Source organism: Hemitrygon akajei, chromosome 16 (assembly GCF_048418815.1).
Source record: "Hemitrygon akajei chromosome 16, sHemAka1.3, whole genome shotgun sequence".
NCBI classification, from domain to species: domain Eukaryota; kingdom Metazoa; phylum Chordata; class Chondrichthyes; order Myliobatiformes; family Dasyatidae; genus Hemitrygon; species Hemitrygon akajei.
In genome coordinates, this window is record NC_133139.1 from 82,380,850 (window position 1) to 82,395,974 (window position 15,125).

General features: G+C 43.1%; 1 protein-coding gene across 5 annotated transcripts in view; it reads left to right on the top strand.

Annotated features, from left to right (window-relative positions):
• The window catches only part of fbxw9 (F-box and WD repeat domain containing 9), a 34,717-nt gene that overhangs the window by 3,315 nt on the left and 16,277 nt on the right, over positions 1-15,125 (top strand). For 4 of the 5 annotated variants that reach the window (XR_012101814.1, XM_073069322.1, XM_073069318.1 and 1 more), the window contains exons 2-3: positions 3,991-4,175; positions 13,200-13,675. Coding sequence is in view for 4 of the 5 variants with exons in the window: in XM_073069322.1 (XP_072925423.1) it covers positions 13,234-13,675 (442 nt within the window). In the remaining variant the exon portion in view is untranslated. Of the gene's footprint in view, positions 1-1,044; positions 3,543-3,990; positions 4,176-13,199; positions 13,676-15,125 lie in introns of those variants that run through there. The other variant, XM_073069319.1, reaches the window with a different exon arrangement.

A 15,125-nucleotide genomic window follows, 5' to 3' on the forward strand; every position in this document is an offset into this window, starting at 1 on the left:
CGGAACCAGGCCCTTCAGATCATTGCCCACGTTGACCAAGATGCCGACCTGAGCTTGTCCTGTTTGCCTGCATTTGGCCTATATCCCTTTAACTCCTTGCCTACATTTCTTCTTAAAATTTGCTCCACATGCCCACCAACCTGTGTGTGTGTGTGTGTGTGGGGGGGGGGGAAATTGCTTCAAGGTTCCCTTTAAACCTTTCCCATTTCAGTATAAACCTATGCTTCCTGGTATTAGTCTCCCTGACCCTAGGAAAAGGACTGTGATTATATTGATAATTTTGTATATCATTGTCCTAAGAAGTCGCTCCTTAAGATATCTTGAATTCTGTATAAACTAGTATCCATGATGGAGCTGACTAATTTTACAAATTTCTACAACTTACTTCAGTCTTGTACACTAGCTCCCCCCCCCTGCCCACCCCACAATATCTAGATGGTGGTGCAGCCAGTCACAATATCTCTGTGGTACATTTCTAGAAGTTTTTGAGTGCTTTAGTTGACAAACCAAATCTCTCAAACTCCTAATGAAATATAGCTGCATCATTGTGTTGTGTTCAGGTTAGGTCCTCAGAGATGTTGACACCCAGGAACTTGAAATTGCTCACTCTCCCCACTCTGATCCCTTTGTGAGCACTGGTTGGTGGGTTTAAAAAAATAAATAAAATCCTTATAAAGCAGTGAAATAGAATTGGAAGATGTAGAGTCCTTGTGGGTAGAGATGAGAAACTGCAAGTGTAAAAAGGCGCTGATGGGAGTCACACAGGCCTCCGAACAGTAGGCAAAATGTAGGGTATAAATTACAATGAGAGATTTTTTAAAAAGGCAATGTTATGTGGTCATGAGGGATTTAAATCTGCAGATAGATTGGGAAAATCAGGTTGGTGCTGGATCCCTAGAGAAGTTGCAGTCAGTAGCCACTTTATTGGGTACACCTGTACACCCACTCATTAATGCAAATATCAGCCAATCACTGGGCAGCAACACAGTGCCTAAAAGGGAATCAGTTGTTGAAACCAAATACCAGAAGAGGGAAGAAGTGTGATTGAAGTGACTTTGACTGTAGAATGATTGGAGCCATCTCAGAAACTGCTGATCTGCAATTTTTCACTCAGGTCTTTAGAATTTACAGAGAATGGTGCGATAAACCACAAAAAAAAAATCCAGAGTTGAAGTTCTGAGGGCAGAAATGGCTTGTTAATGAGAGAGGTCGGAGGAGAATAGCCAGACTGGTTCAAGCTGACAGGAAGGTGACTGTAACTCAAATAATCAAGTGTTACAACAGTGGTGTGAAGAAGAGCATCTCTGAATGCACAACGCGTTACACCTTGAAGTGGATTAACTACAGCAGTAGAAGATCACACTTAGTGGCCACTCGTATCAGTTTCAGGAAGCACCTAATAAAGTGGCCACTGAGTGTATATTAGAGCAGTGTCGTCAAGTCACTAGGGAAGAGGCACTTCTGGGTTGGGTGTTGTGTAGTGAAACATTTAATTAGGGAGCTTAAGGGAAAGGAATCCTAAGGAGACAGTGATCATAATATAATGGAATTAACCCTGTAGTAGTTCATGAGGGAGAAGCTGAAATTTGGATATATCAGTATTTCAGTTGAGTAAAGGCATGAGAGAGGAACTGGCCAAAGTTCTATGGAAGGGCAAGTAAGCTAGCCAATAACAAAAGAAGATACCAGAAGTTTTTTTTTCATAAGTATAAAGAGTAAAAAGGATGCAGGAGTGAACATGAACCTACTAGAAAGTGCCACTGGAGAGGTAGTAATGGGGAACAAAGAAGTGGCGGACGAACCGAATAAGTATTCAATATCAGTCTTCATTGTTGAAGACACAAACAACCTTGTGTCTTCAGACCTGGAAAGGAAGGGGAAGGAACCCAGGATCACTAGATTCTAGAGGACCACAAAATCACAAATATCACAGAAATGGAGACAAAAGACAGAAAATTATGCATCAGTTAGCCTGACCAGAGGTTGGCAAGATGTTAAGAGACCATTATTAAGGATGAGGTTTCATGGTACTTGAAATAGTCTGAAATCAGGTTTGTTATCTTGCTTTACGAATATGTTGGAATTCTTTAAGGAAATAACAGGAAGGATAGATAAAGGAGAGTCAGTGGATGCTGTTTACTTGGATTTGCAGAAGATGTAATAATTCCTTCAAAACAATAACATAATTGTCACTCCAGTTCTTTTCCATCCTTGTGAGGTACACCCCCTTACCTCTTACAGCCTTCAGCCCAGGCACACAATTTAGGAAAACAGACAGGTCTGTAAGGAGGAAAACAGTCTTCATTTTCTAATCTTAGGGATATGTGCTAGTGTACAGCTACAGAATAACTCCACATTCCAAGTTCACACCATGTCGACTTCGAACTTCCATTTTATTTTGGCACGAACCAAGGAGGAATCACAGTTAACTCTTTCCTTTGAGAAGTTCTTTGCAAAGATGCAGCACATGAGAATGTTAAACAAGCCAGGAGCCCATTTTATTATAGGAAAGATACTAGCATGAACGGAAAACTTGGCTGGCTGGCAGAAAGCAACAGGAAAGAATAAAGGGGACCTTTTGTGGTTGGTTGCTGTTCCACAGGGATTGATGTTGCTTCCACTACTTATCACCAAATTGGATGATATATCACCATCTACCAAGTAGTGTTGAAGAAACTGAGTTTGCAGAAGGACTTGGACAGATCAGGTGAGTGGCAGATGGAATACACTGTAGGGAAGTGTATGGTCATGCACTTTGGAGAAGACATAAAGGTGTCGACCATTTTGTAAATGGAGCAAATTCAGAAATCGGAGGTGCCAGGGGACTTGGGAGTCCTAAAGGTTAACTTGCAGGTTGTGTCAATAATAAGAAATTCAAATGTGATGTTAGCATTCATTTCTAGGAGTAAAATATAAAAACAAGGATGTAATGCTGAGGCTTTATAGGCATTGGTCAGACCACCGTGGAGTAGTGTGAGCAGTTTTTGGGCCCTATTTCTAAGAAAGGCAATGGAGAGGGTCCAGAGGAGGTTTATGAGAATGATACTGGAAGTGGAAGGTTTAACATATCAGGAGTGTTTGATAGCTCTAGGCTGTTACTTGCTGGAGCTTAGAAAGAATTAAGGGTGTGTTATTGAAGCATGCTATAGTGGGTGAGTCTAGGATCAGATGGCACAGCCTCAGAACAGAAGGATGTCAGGTGAGGAGGAATATCTTCAGCCAGGAGGTTGTGATTCTGTGGAATTCACTGCCACATGCAGCAGTGGAAACCAAGTCATTGAGTGTTTTTAGCAGAGGTAGGGCATCAAAAGTTAGAGGAAAATGGGGTTGAGAGGGAAACCAAATCAGCCGTTATCAAATGGTGGAGCAGACTTGATAGGCTGAACTCATTTGTTTTCGGCCGATCTGAGCTGTTGCTTTTGTGCTAACCATCCTTCCCATCTTAGTGATACTGAAAATTAATGTTTTCTCGTTCTCTGTTCCAATGAAGGTACATGGATCTGAAATGGTAATTCTGTTTCTCTTGCTGCCGGATCTTCTGAGTGAGTCTAGCATTTCTTGTTTTTATTTTGGGACCTCAGCGTTAATCTTGGGGTAGGAAACTAGGAAGGATCACTTATAGAATTACAAGCTGGTCAAAAAGTATTTGTTGCTTTGTGAGACTAATGTCACTGTGGCATCATAATGATATACTCTAAAGCTATTGTTCTGCACTGGCTCCTTGAAAGCTCCTTGTGTTGCTGCCCAGTGATTGGCTGATAAGATATTTGCATTAATGAGTGGGTGTACAGTTGTACCCAATAAAGTAAAAGAGCTCTCTAATTAAACCCTGTTCTTTCTGCATAACCCTGAATTCCATGACAATTCCATGTCAGTCTAATTTCTTAACTTGATGCATTGGGGATCAAAGTATTTAGACTCTGAGCATGGGGAAAAGTTGGCTTGTGTATTTAAACCTGGGTAAAGTACTTGTGATCTTTCTTTGATTAGTGCTGACTCTTGAAACACAACCTCAGAACGGTGTTGTACGAGCCACGCAGGCCAGTCGATTCTCGCTTTGCAGGAGGGGCTGTTGAGACTGATTTCAGTCCAACTGATGAATTGCAATGTGGCATCAAGTGATTTGTGGAGACATTTTCCATCAGTGTTCTTCAGCTGAGGACTATTCCTGAAATGTAAGTCTTGCACTCAGTATCTTCTCTTTGCATGTGACGACTTTATCCTTTGTTTAGTTACTGCTATGACTTTGCCTTTTAACCACACTTAGAATAATCTGAGCACTGACATTCTACCAATGTTTTATTGAGCCTTGCACAAAGTATTGGTTCAAAATAAGTTTTGCAGTGTCTTTTGAAGACCCAAGGTCACCCCAAAGTTCTTCACAACCGGTGAAATTATTTATGCGTAAGGCCTTCCTTGTAAGTCCCATACTATTGGGCCTCTACTGGAATGGGTTGTGTTGTCTGACTCACTCTTTCCTAACATCTTCCCTACAGTTCAGGTCCCTAAGCACCTCCTGGAGACTCTTCTGGAATTTATATTCTGCATCTCCAATCCCAGATATGCCTGTTTCTGCAGCCAACACTGCAAAACAGACCAGTCACATTCCTGGATTGGAGCAATTTATTGTTCAGAGAAGCATGCTTTGGGGCGAGTAGGTTGCGGGGTAAAATATGATGGTTAATGATGTTAAAAAGCATGTTTTAATAACCGGATTTAATTTTTTTTTATGTTTAAGACATGTTTTATGTAGGTTAAGCAGTTTTCCTCACAGAAATGAATACCTGTATTGTCTTTTGCATATAAACTGAATTAATAAAAGTAATTTTACTTTTGCACAACTTAAGTTCAAAGCTGCCATCAGGAAGGAGGTACAGGAACCTTAGCTCCCACACCACCAAGTTCAGGAACAGTTATTACCCCTCAACCATCAGGCTCCTGAACCCCAGCACTAAACTGATTCCACAACCTGTAGACTCACTTTTAAGGACTCTATACCTCCTGTTCTCAAAAATATTTATTACTTGTATGTAGTTATTTTGTTTTTATTTTAGTATTTGCACAATTTTTTTTGTCTTTTGCACATTGGTTGTTTGTGTACAATTTTTCAATGATTCAAGAAAATAAATCTCAGGGTAGTATGTGGTGACTTATATGTACTTGGGCAATAAATTTACCTTGAATGTTTTGAACTTTGTCTTGTTCACAATTTGGCTACAGTTTTGTTTGAAGTTCACCTTGAGTTGTGTGGAGCCTTATTTATGTGGTTTCCATTGTAGGGTATGGAGCAGCTAATTTGCCTACAACAGGCTTCCATGGAACACCCCTGTTCGTTATAGCCTACTGCCTGCCTTTTACCAATGGATATTTGCATATTGTGGGCAACACAAAATCCAATAATTAGCTTATTCTGGTTATTGAAACTTCTAGTTTATATCATGAATTGCTTGCATGATACTTTCCATTTTAGTGTTAAGCAGTTGGAGCTGAAACTAGATGAACTTTGGGTCATTCAAGAGGCTGAGGGTGTGATCATTAGCACCAATGACATAGGCAGAAAAGCAGAAGTCCTATGCTTGATATTCTGGGGTTCTATTGTTTTAGATACAACAGTGTGGGAGGGGTTACAAACCACCAACTGCCCAAGGAATTCCAAGGAACAAATTTGTAGACAGATCGCAGACTGTTGCAAGAAACAAGGTTGTTACTGTAGTTGATTTTAGCTTTCCACATATATTGTCTGGGACTCCTATACTGTAAAAGGACTGGGTGGGATAGAGTTTGTCAAATGTGTTTGGGAAAGTTTCCTTCAGTACATAGAAAGGAGTGCGCAATACTGGATCTGCTGTTGGGGAATGAGACAGAGCAGGTGACAGAAGTTTGTGTAGGGAAACAATTTGCATCCAGTCACCACAATGCCATTAGTTTCAAAGTAAATGTGCAAAAAGATAGGTCCGGTCTACGTTTTGAGTTCTAAATTTTAGAAAAGCCAGTTTTGATGGTATCAGAAGTTATCTGACAATTGTGGATTGGGTCTGGCTGTTTCTGGCAAAGGTGTACTTTGTAAGTCGGAGGCCTTCAAAAGTAAAGTTGAGAATACAAAGCTTGTATGTGCCTGTCAGAGTAACAGATAAAGATAACAAGTGTAGGAAACCTTGGTTTTCAGGAGGTATTTTGGCCCTTGTTAAGACAAAAAGGGTGCACAGCAGGTATAGGCAAGTAGGAACAAATAAGGTGCTTATGGAGTGCAGGAATTGCAAGGGAATGCTAATATAAAGATCAGCAGGGCTAAAAGAAGGCATGAAATTGATCTAGCAGACAAAGGGAAGGAGAATCCTAAGGAATTCTGCAGATATGTTAAGAGCAAAAGTATTACAAGGGACAAACTTGGTATTCCTGAAGAATAGACTGGTAATCCATGTGTGGACCAAAACAGATGGGGAAGATCTTGAGTAAATATTTTCCATCTGTATTTACTCAGGAGATGGACACAGTCTATAGAAGTGAAGCAAAGTGGCATCAACTTCATAGACCCTGTACAGATTACAGAGGAGGAGTTGTTTGCTATCATGAGGCAAATCAGGGTGGATAAATCCTCCAGGCCGGACAAGGTATCACATCGGACCCTACGGTAGGCAAGTGTCAAGGCCCTAGCCGAGCGATTTATATCATCCTTAGCAAAAGGAGAGGTACCAGAGGACTAGAGGATAGCCAATGTTGTTCTGCTGTTTAAGAAAGATTCTAAAGATAAAATAGGAAATTATAGGCCAGTGAGTCTGCCATCAGTTGTGGGAAGTTTATTGGAGGGTATCCTAAAGGACCAGATATGTAAGAATTTGGATAGACATGAACTGATTAAGAAAAGCCAGCATGGTTTTATGCATTGTAGGTCATGTCTAACCAATCTTAGAGTTTTTTGAGGAAGTTACCAGGAAAGTGGATGAAGGCAGGGCAGTGGATGTTGTCTGCATGGACCTTAGTTAAGGCATTTGACAAGGTATCTCGTGGGATGCTGGTCAAGAAGGTTCAGTTGCTCAGCGTTCAAGCTGAGGTAGTAAATTGGATTAGACATTGGCTTTGTGAGAGAAGCCAGAGAGTGGTCATAAAGGGTTGCCTCTCTGACTGGAGGCCTGTGACTAGTGGTGTGCTACAGGCATCGGTGCTGGGCCCTTGCTTTGTCATCTGTATCAGCGATCTGGATCATAATGTGGTTAACTGGATCAGCAGATTTGCAGATGACACCAAGGTTAAGGGTGTAGTGGACAGTCAGAAGTCTATCATGGCCTGCAGAGGGATCTGTATCAGCTGGGAAAATGGGCTGAAAAATGACAGATGGAATTTATTGCAGACAAGTGTGAGGTTTTGCACTTCGGAAGGATCAACCAGGGTAGGTCTTACACAGTGAATGTTAGGGCACTGAGGAGTGTGGTAGAACAAAGTGATCTGGGAATACAGGTACATAATTCGTTGAAAGTGACATCACAGGTAGATAGGGTCATAAAGCTTTTTGCATATTGCCTTCATAAATCAAAGTACAGCAGATGGAATGCTATGTTGAAGTTGTGTAAGACTGGTGAGGCCCAATATGGAGTATTGTGCGCAGTTTTGGTCAAAGCTGTCAATATGAACATAGAAATTTACAGTGCATTACAGGCCCTTCGGCTATGCCGAACATGTAATTGCTTTAGAAATTACCTAGAGTTGCTGGTAGACCTCTATTTTTCTAAACTCCATGTACCTATCCTGGAGCCTCTTAAGACTCTGTTGTATCCACCCCTACCACAGTCACCAGCAGCCCATTCCACGCACTCACCAATCTCTGCGTAAACAACTTACCCCGACATCCCCTCTGTACCTACTTCTGTACCTTAAAACTGTGCCCCCTAGATTCAGCCATTTCAGCCTTGGGCAAAAGCCTCTGACTATCCATACGATCAATGCCTGTTATCATCTTATATCCCTCGATCAGTTCACCTCTCATCCTCTGTCGCTCCAAGGAAAGAAAGCCAAGTACACTCAACCTATTCTCATAAGGCATACCCTCCAATCCAGGCAACATCCTTGTAGATCTCCTCTGCATACTCTCTATAGTACCTATATCCTTCCTGTAGTTAGGTGACCAGAACCGAACACAGTACTCCAAGTGGGGTCTGACCAAGGTCTTCTATAGCTGTAACATTACCTCATGGCTCTTTAACTCAATCCCACAATTGATGAAGGCCAACACACCATATACCTTCATAACAACACTGTCAACCTACGCAGCAGCTTTGAGTGTCCTATCAACACGGACCTCAAGATCTCTCAGATCCTGTACACTGCCAAGATTCTTACCATTAATATTATATTCTGTCTTCAATTGGACCTACCAAAATGAACCATTTCACACTTATCTGGGTTGAAGTCCAGCTACCACTTCTCAGCTCAGTTCTGCATCCTATTGATGTCCTGCTGTAACCTCTGACAACCCTCCAGACTATCCACAGCACCCCCAACCTTTGTGTCATCAGCAAATTTACTAATTCACCCTTCTACTTCTTCATCCAGGTCATTTATAAAAATCACAGAGGGGTTCCAGAACAGATCCTTGAAGAACACCACTGGTCACTGACCTCTGTGCAGAATACAAACCATCTACAACCATCCTTTGCCTTATGTGGGCAAGCCAATTCTGGATCCCCAAAGCAAGGTCTCCTTGGATACCATGCCTCCTTACTTTCTGAAGGAACCTTGCACAGGGAACCTTATCAAATGCCTCATTGAAATCCATATACACTACCTCCACTGCTCTACGTTCATCAATGTGTTTTGTTTAATCCTCAAAGAATTAAATCAGGCTCATAAGGCATGACTTGCTCTTGACAAAGCCATGCTGACTATCCTTAATCAGATTGTGTCTCTCCAAATGCATATAAATCCTGCCTCTCAGGATCTTCTCCAACTACTTTCCCACTATTGAAGTAAGACTCACTGGTCTATAATTTCCTGGGTTATCTCTACTCCCTTTCATAAACAAGGGAACAACATTTGCAATCCTCCGGTACTTCTCCCGTCCCTATTGATGACGCAAAGATCATCACCAGAGGCTCAGCAATCTCCTCCCTCGGTTCCCACAGTAGCCTGGGGTATATCTCATCCGGTCCCAGTGACTTTTCTAACTTCATGCTTTCCAGCACATCCTCTTTCTTAATGTCTATATGCTCAAGCACTTCATCCCCACAATTGCCAAGGTCTTTTTCCCTGGTGAATACTGAAGCAAAGTATTCATTAAGTACCTCTGCTATCTCCTCTGACTCCATGCACACATTTCCACTATCGCACCTGATTGGTCCTATTCTCACACCGCTCATCCTCTTGCTCTTCGCATAGTTGTAGAATGTCTTGGGGTTTTCCTTAATCCTGCTCACCAAGGCGTTCTCATAGCTCCTTCTGGGTATCCTAATTCCATTCTTAAACTCCTTCCTAGCAATCTTGTAATTTTCTAGAGCTCTATCAGCACCTAGTTTCTTGAACCTTTCGTAAGCTTTTCTTAAGCAGATTTTCTACATATTTTGTACACCATGGTTCTTTAACGCTACCATCCTTTCCCTGCCTCGATGGAATGTACCTATGCAGAGCTCCATGCAAATGTTCCCTGAACATTCGCCACAATTCTGCTGAGCATTTTCCTGAGAACATCTGCTCCCAATTTTGACTCCCATGTTCCTGCCTAATAGCATCATATCCTCCCCCCCCCCCCCCCCACCCCAGTTAAATGCTTTCCCAAATTGTCTGCTCCTATCCCTTTCCAGCGCTATGGATTAGGATATAGAGTTGTGGTCGCTACCTCCAAAATGCTCTCCCACCGAGAGATCTGACACCTGTCTAGGTTTATTTCCCAATACCTGATTAAGTAGAGCCTCTCCTCTAGTTGGCTTATCTGCATATTGTGTCAGGAAACCTTCCGGAACACACTTGTCAAACTCTACCCTATCTAAACCCCTGGTGCTAGGGAGATGCCAATCAACCTTAGGGAAGTTAATATCTCCCATCACAATGACCCTACGACTATCGCACTTTTCCAGAGTGTGCCTCCCTATCTGCTCCTCCCTATCCTTGTTGCTATTGGGAGGTCAACAAAAACACCCAGTAGAGTTATTGCCCCTTTCCTGTTTCTGACTTCCACCCACACTGACTCAGTAGACCATCCCTCCATGACATCCTCCTTTTCTGCAGCCGTGACACTATCCCTAATTAGCAATGCCACACCCCCATCTTTTTTGCCTTCCTCTCTGTTCTTTTTGAAATATCTAAAGCCTGGCACACTCAGCAGCCATTCCTTCTCCTGAGACATCTGAGTCTCTGTAATGGCCACAACGTTACAGTTCCACGTAGTGTTACGTGCTCTTAAGTTCATCCACCTTATTTATGATACGCCTTGCATTAAAATAGATACATCTCAAACCATCAGGCTGAGTGCATCTTTGCTCTATCATCTGCCTATCCTTCACAGACTCCCTACAAGCTGTCTCTACTTGTGCTTCAACCTTCTTATCTCTGCCTCTTCATGTCGGTTCCCACCCCCCTGCAAATCTAGTTTAAACCATCCCCATTAGCAAACCTCCGGCCAAATAAAGTTGAAAGAGTACAGAGAAAATTTACAAGGATGTTTCTGGGTCTGGAGGACCTGAGTTATAGGGAAATATTGAATAGGTTAGGACTGTATACTTAAGAATGTAGAAGATTGAGAGGAGATTTGCTAAAGGTGTATAAAATTGAGGGGTACAGATAGGGTAAATGCAGGCAGGGTTTTTCTATTGAGGTTGGTTGAGACTACAACTAGAGAACATGGGTTAAGGGTGAAAGGTGAAAAGTTTAAGAGGAATATGAGGGGAAACTTCTTCACTCGGAAGGCCGTGAGAATGTGGAATGCCCTGCCAGCACAAATGGTGCTCGCAAGCTCGACTTCAGTGTTTAAGAGAAGTTTGGATAGGTGCATGGTCCTGGTGCATGTCGATGAGCGTAGGCAATCTAAGTGGTTTTGGCATGACTAGATGGGCCAAAAGGCTGTGTACTTTTGTATGGCTCTCTGATTCTTCAAGTTTAGCTGAATGGTGATTTCATCCAGTATTCACTGCTCATGCACATGCCCCCTGCAGAGACAGGTGATCAGCTAAGAAGCATTGACTGAACTACCTCTCTGTCTCTATAACCAGGAACACTTTTTGTGGCTCCTAGACTCCTCACTCAAGACATCTAACTCTGTACAGACCATAATTAAAAATAAAATGTCAGAAACATTAACAGATCAGGCAGTGTGTATAGAAGGAGAAAAAGTAATCTTTTTAGGTCTGTGCCTGTTACTTAGAAACGGTTTCTCTTTCTAGATGCTGACTGACCTGCTGAGTGTTTCCAGCATTTTGATATTTCAGATTTAAGTGTCCGTTTCAACCATTGTGAGCATGCCATGTTGGCACCAGGTGTGTGCGACACAAGAGTCATAGAGAACTACAGAATAGAAACAGGACTTTTGGCCCAGCTCGTACTTGCCTGACCTGTTTGGTTTTTTTTTTGCCAAGTCCCATCAACCTGCACTTGGGGCCATAACCCTCTATGTGGCGGCTTGGTAGCATAGTGGCTAGCGCAGTGCACTACAATACTGGTTTCGTTTCCCGCCGCTGCCAGTAAGAAGTTTGTACATTCTCCCCGTGACTGAGTTTCCTCCGGGTGCTCCAGTTTCCTCCCAACAGTCCACAGACGCACCAGTTGGTGGGATAATTGGTCATTATAAATTGTCCTGGGATTAGGCTAGGGTTAAATCAGAGTGGTGCAGTTTGAAGGGCCTGTTTCTTGCTGTACCCCAATAAATAAATTCCCCTTCCCATCCATGTATTTATCCAAACTTCTCTTAAATGTTTCAGTTGAACCCGCCCCCCCCATCCACCACTGTCCTCAAATGTTTACCTACAGCAATTATCTCTCAGATCCTTACTAAAAGTGATGGATTTAAGTAAGAATGTGTAGTGAAGGCATATGATCAGGTACTTGTCTCAAACACCTGCAACAGTATTTGTTCGAGATTACTACTTAAGGGAGGGGTGGAATTGGAGATAAAAGGAGCATTTTGTTTATAATCAGACCTAAATGCCTCTTTTATCAAAGAGAATATAATGCAAAAATGAAATGCATTTAATCCCTGTGACGTCCAACTTTCATTTAGTTTTAGGCCAGGTCTTGTTGCCTGTGATTGGTTTTAGAGGCTATGCAAGCCTTGAAAATTTTTGTATTTAAATTAATTAGTAAATTTTAAAGATTGTAGGGATTCCCAATTGTTAGAGAGGGGGGAGCAGATGCCGTGTTTGGCTCTGGTACTTGCTGCTGCCGGAATGTAGCCAAAAATGCCCATCTGGGACTACACTCACCAGCTATAGGCACTGAATTGTAATCAGGAGCTGGAAACCTAACTGATTCATCCTTTTTAGAACAAAGGTTAACACAAGGCTGGTGTCCTGACCCTGTCATTGGTGTATGGACTGATGAAGCATGTAAGGTATCCCATAACCTGTGTGATCTCTGCTGTGACTAGAGTGAGGCTTGAGATCTTTGTTCGGAGAGGTAGGAAAACAGGGAAACGAGTTGGGAAGGGTCCATGAGCAATGCAAGTCCTGGCAGATCATGAGCAACCTGAGTTCTTAGAATGCAAGGCTCAGACTTGATAGAGTGAAGATGCTGGAGTCTGGAGCAGCAGGCAACACAGTGATCTTTGGGATTTATTACCCGTCCTGAACCAGAGTGGATAATGTCACTCACGCCAACACTGAACTGATTCCTGGACTTGAGAACTCACTTTCAAGGACTCTCGCTCAAATTCTTGATATTTATTTATTATAATTTTGTTTTTCCTTTTCTGTTTGCACGATTTGTCACCTTTTGCACATTGGTTGTTTGTGTGTAGTTTTTCATTGATTTGATTCTGTTTCTTTTTATCTACTGTGAATGCCTGAAAGAAAATAAATTCCAAGGTAGTTATATGTACTTTGATAATAAATTTACTTCAAACCTTAAAGACTTCACCTGAATTAGATGAAGCCTCTCAATCCTAAATGTAGCATCCATAGATGTTGCCTGACTTGTTGAGTTCCTCTAGGATATTCTGTGTTGCATCTTTTAATGTGGTCAGAGCATTCAGCAGGTAAACTTATACTCCCTTGTTCTTGCAGCCTGTTCTGCTGACCCTGGGGCAGTGAATGCAGTATGGCAAGTGGATCGGATGAATTCTCGTGTGACCAGTTTCAGGCCGAGGGCAGGTTGGATCTGGAGACAGAAGAGGAGCTAGAGCTCCAGGCCCAGGAGTACGTGGACCGAATCTGGAACCCTGACCTATGTGGCCCCAGGCCCCCCAGCTGCCCACCGGAGCTGAGCACGGAGTGTCAGCCCCGCAGCAGCAGGTCCAGTGCTTCTGACCTGAGCGTGAAGTTGCGATCCAGTCAGGTGCTGCCTACTGACAACGTGCAGTCCAGCCTGCTCTCCCTCCCCTGGGAGATCATCCTGGAGATCTTCTCCTATCTAGATGCCAGATTTGTGCTTGGCGTCCTCCCGTTGGTGTGCCGAACATTCCAGTATATCCTGACTGATGAGGTGACCTGGAGAATCCGAGCACAGAAGATCCTTGGCTTGAGCTACCCAATATTGGAAGGTTTGTGATTTGTGCGACGTTGACATTAAGACATAAGACCATAAGGCACGGGGCAGAACACGCCATTTGCCCCAGGGCTGATTTGTTTATTCCTCGCAACCCCATTTTTCTGCCTTCTCCCTCTAACCGTTGATGCCCTTACTACTCAAGAATCTACTATCCTCTTTAAATATACCTAATGATGTTAATTATCCTGATCAAATGTGATTTTTCCAGAGATTCTATCTCTCCCACTGCAAAGGATTTTGTGGATATCAATTCTTCCACCACTCCACACTGGTGTGAGAATTTCAGGAATATTGAATCCCCTCCACTTCTGCTATTGGCTGCAATGTGGAGAATGCAGGGATACGGATGTCCCTCCCATTGCAGTAGAGTGCTGCAGTGGTGCAAGGTCCCATCCAAACCTACTTCGGTTTGGAATCTAAGTGGAATCAATTTGAACTGGCTCACTACTGAACTCACCCCCCCCCCCCCCCCCCCCCCCCCCCCCGTGTTCATTTTCCACGTGGGTGAGTGCTACCTCAAGACTAACAGAGCCTAGCCACACCTGGTCCTCACCAGACAGACCAGTGGGAAGTGGGGGCAATTGATCTTCCCCTGCATGAGCCAAGAGACCCTAGATCCAAACCTGGTCTAACCCTGGACAGACCTGACCCTTCATCAGACAGCTCAGCGGGAACTAGCAGCATGCTGATCTTTCCCTAGATGAGCCAAGAGTCCCTAGATCAGGGGTTCCCAACCTTTTTTTATGCCATGGACCGCTACCATTAAGCAAAGGGTCTGTGGACCCGAGGTGGGAACCCGTGCCCTAGATACTCTTCAAATACGTAACACCAGAAGACGGAGGGGCAGAATTGGATCATTGGGCCTATCCACTGCTCTGCCATTCCATTATTACTGATTTATTATCCCTGCCTTTTCCCATTCTCCTGCCTTCTTCCTGAAATCTTTGATGCCCTCACTAATCAAGAATCTATAAACATCTGCTTTATATATACCCAATGAGTTGGCCTCCACAGCAGTCTGTGGTAATGAAATCACAGATTCACCCCCTCTGGCTAAAGAAATTCCTCCTCATCTCTGTTCTAAATAGACAAACGTATTCTGTGGCTGAGCCCTTTGGTTCTGGGTTCTTCCCAATTATGGAAACATCCTCTCCACATCGACCCTATCTAGACCTTTCAATATTCGGTAGGTTGCAATGAAATCCTACCTGCATTCTTTGAAACTCCAGCACAGACGGCCCAGAGCCATCAAATGGTATGCAAAACCATTGTCAGCATCTTCTCCCCAGCCACCATCCCCAGCACTGAGGCTCTAATTAGACTCAGTCAGAGTCACTGGGTGAGCCGCATCATTTCTATGCCTGACACCAGACTCCCAAAACAGTCGATCTGTTTTGGGCTCTATCATGACACACCATTGCCAGCTGGACAAGAAAAGATTT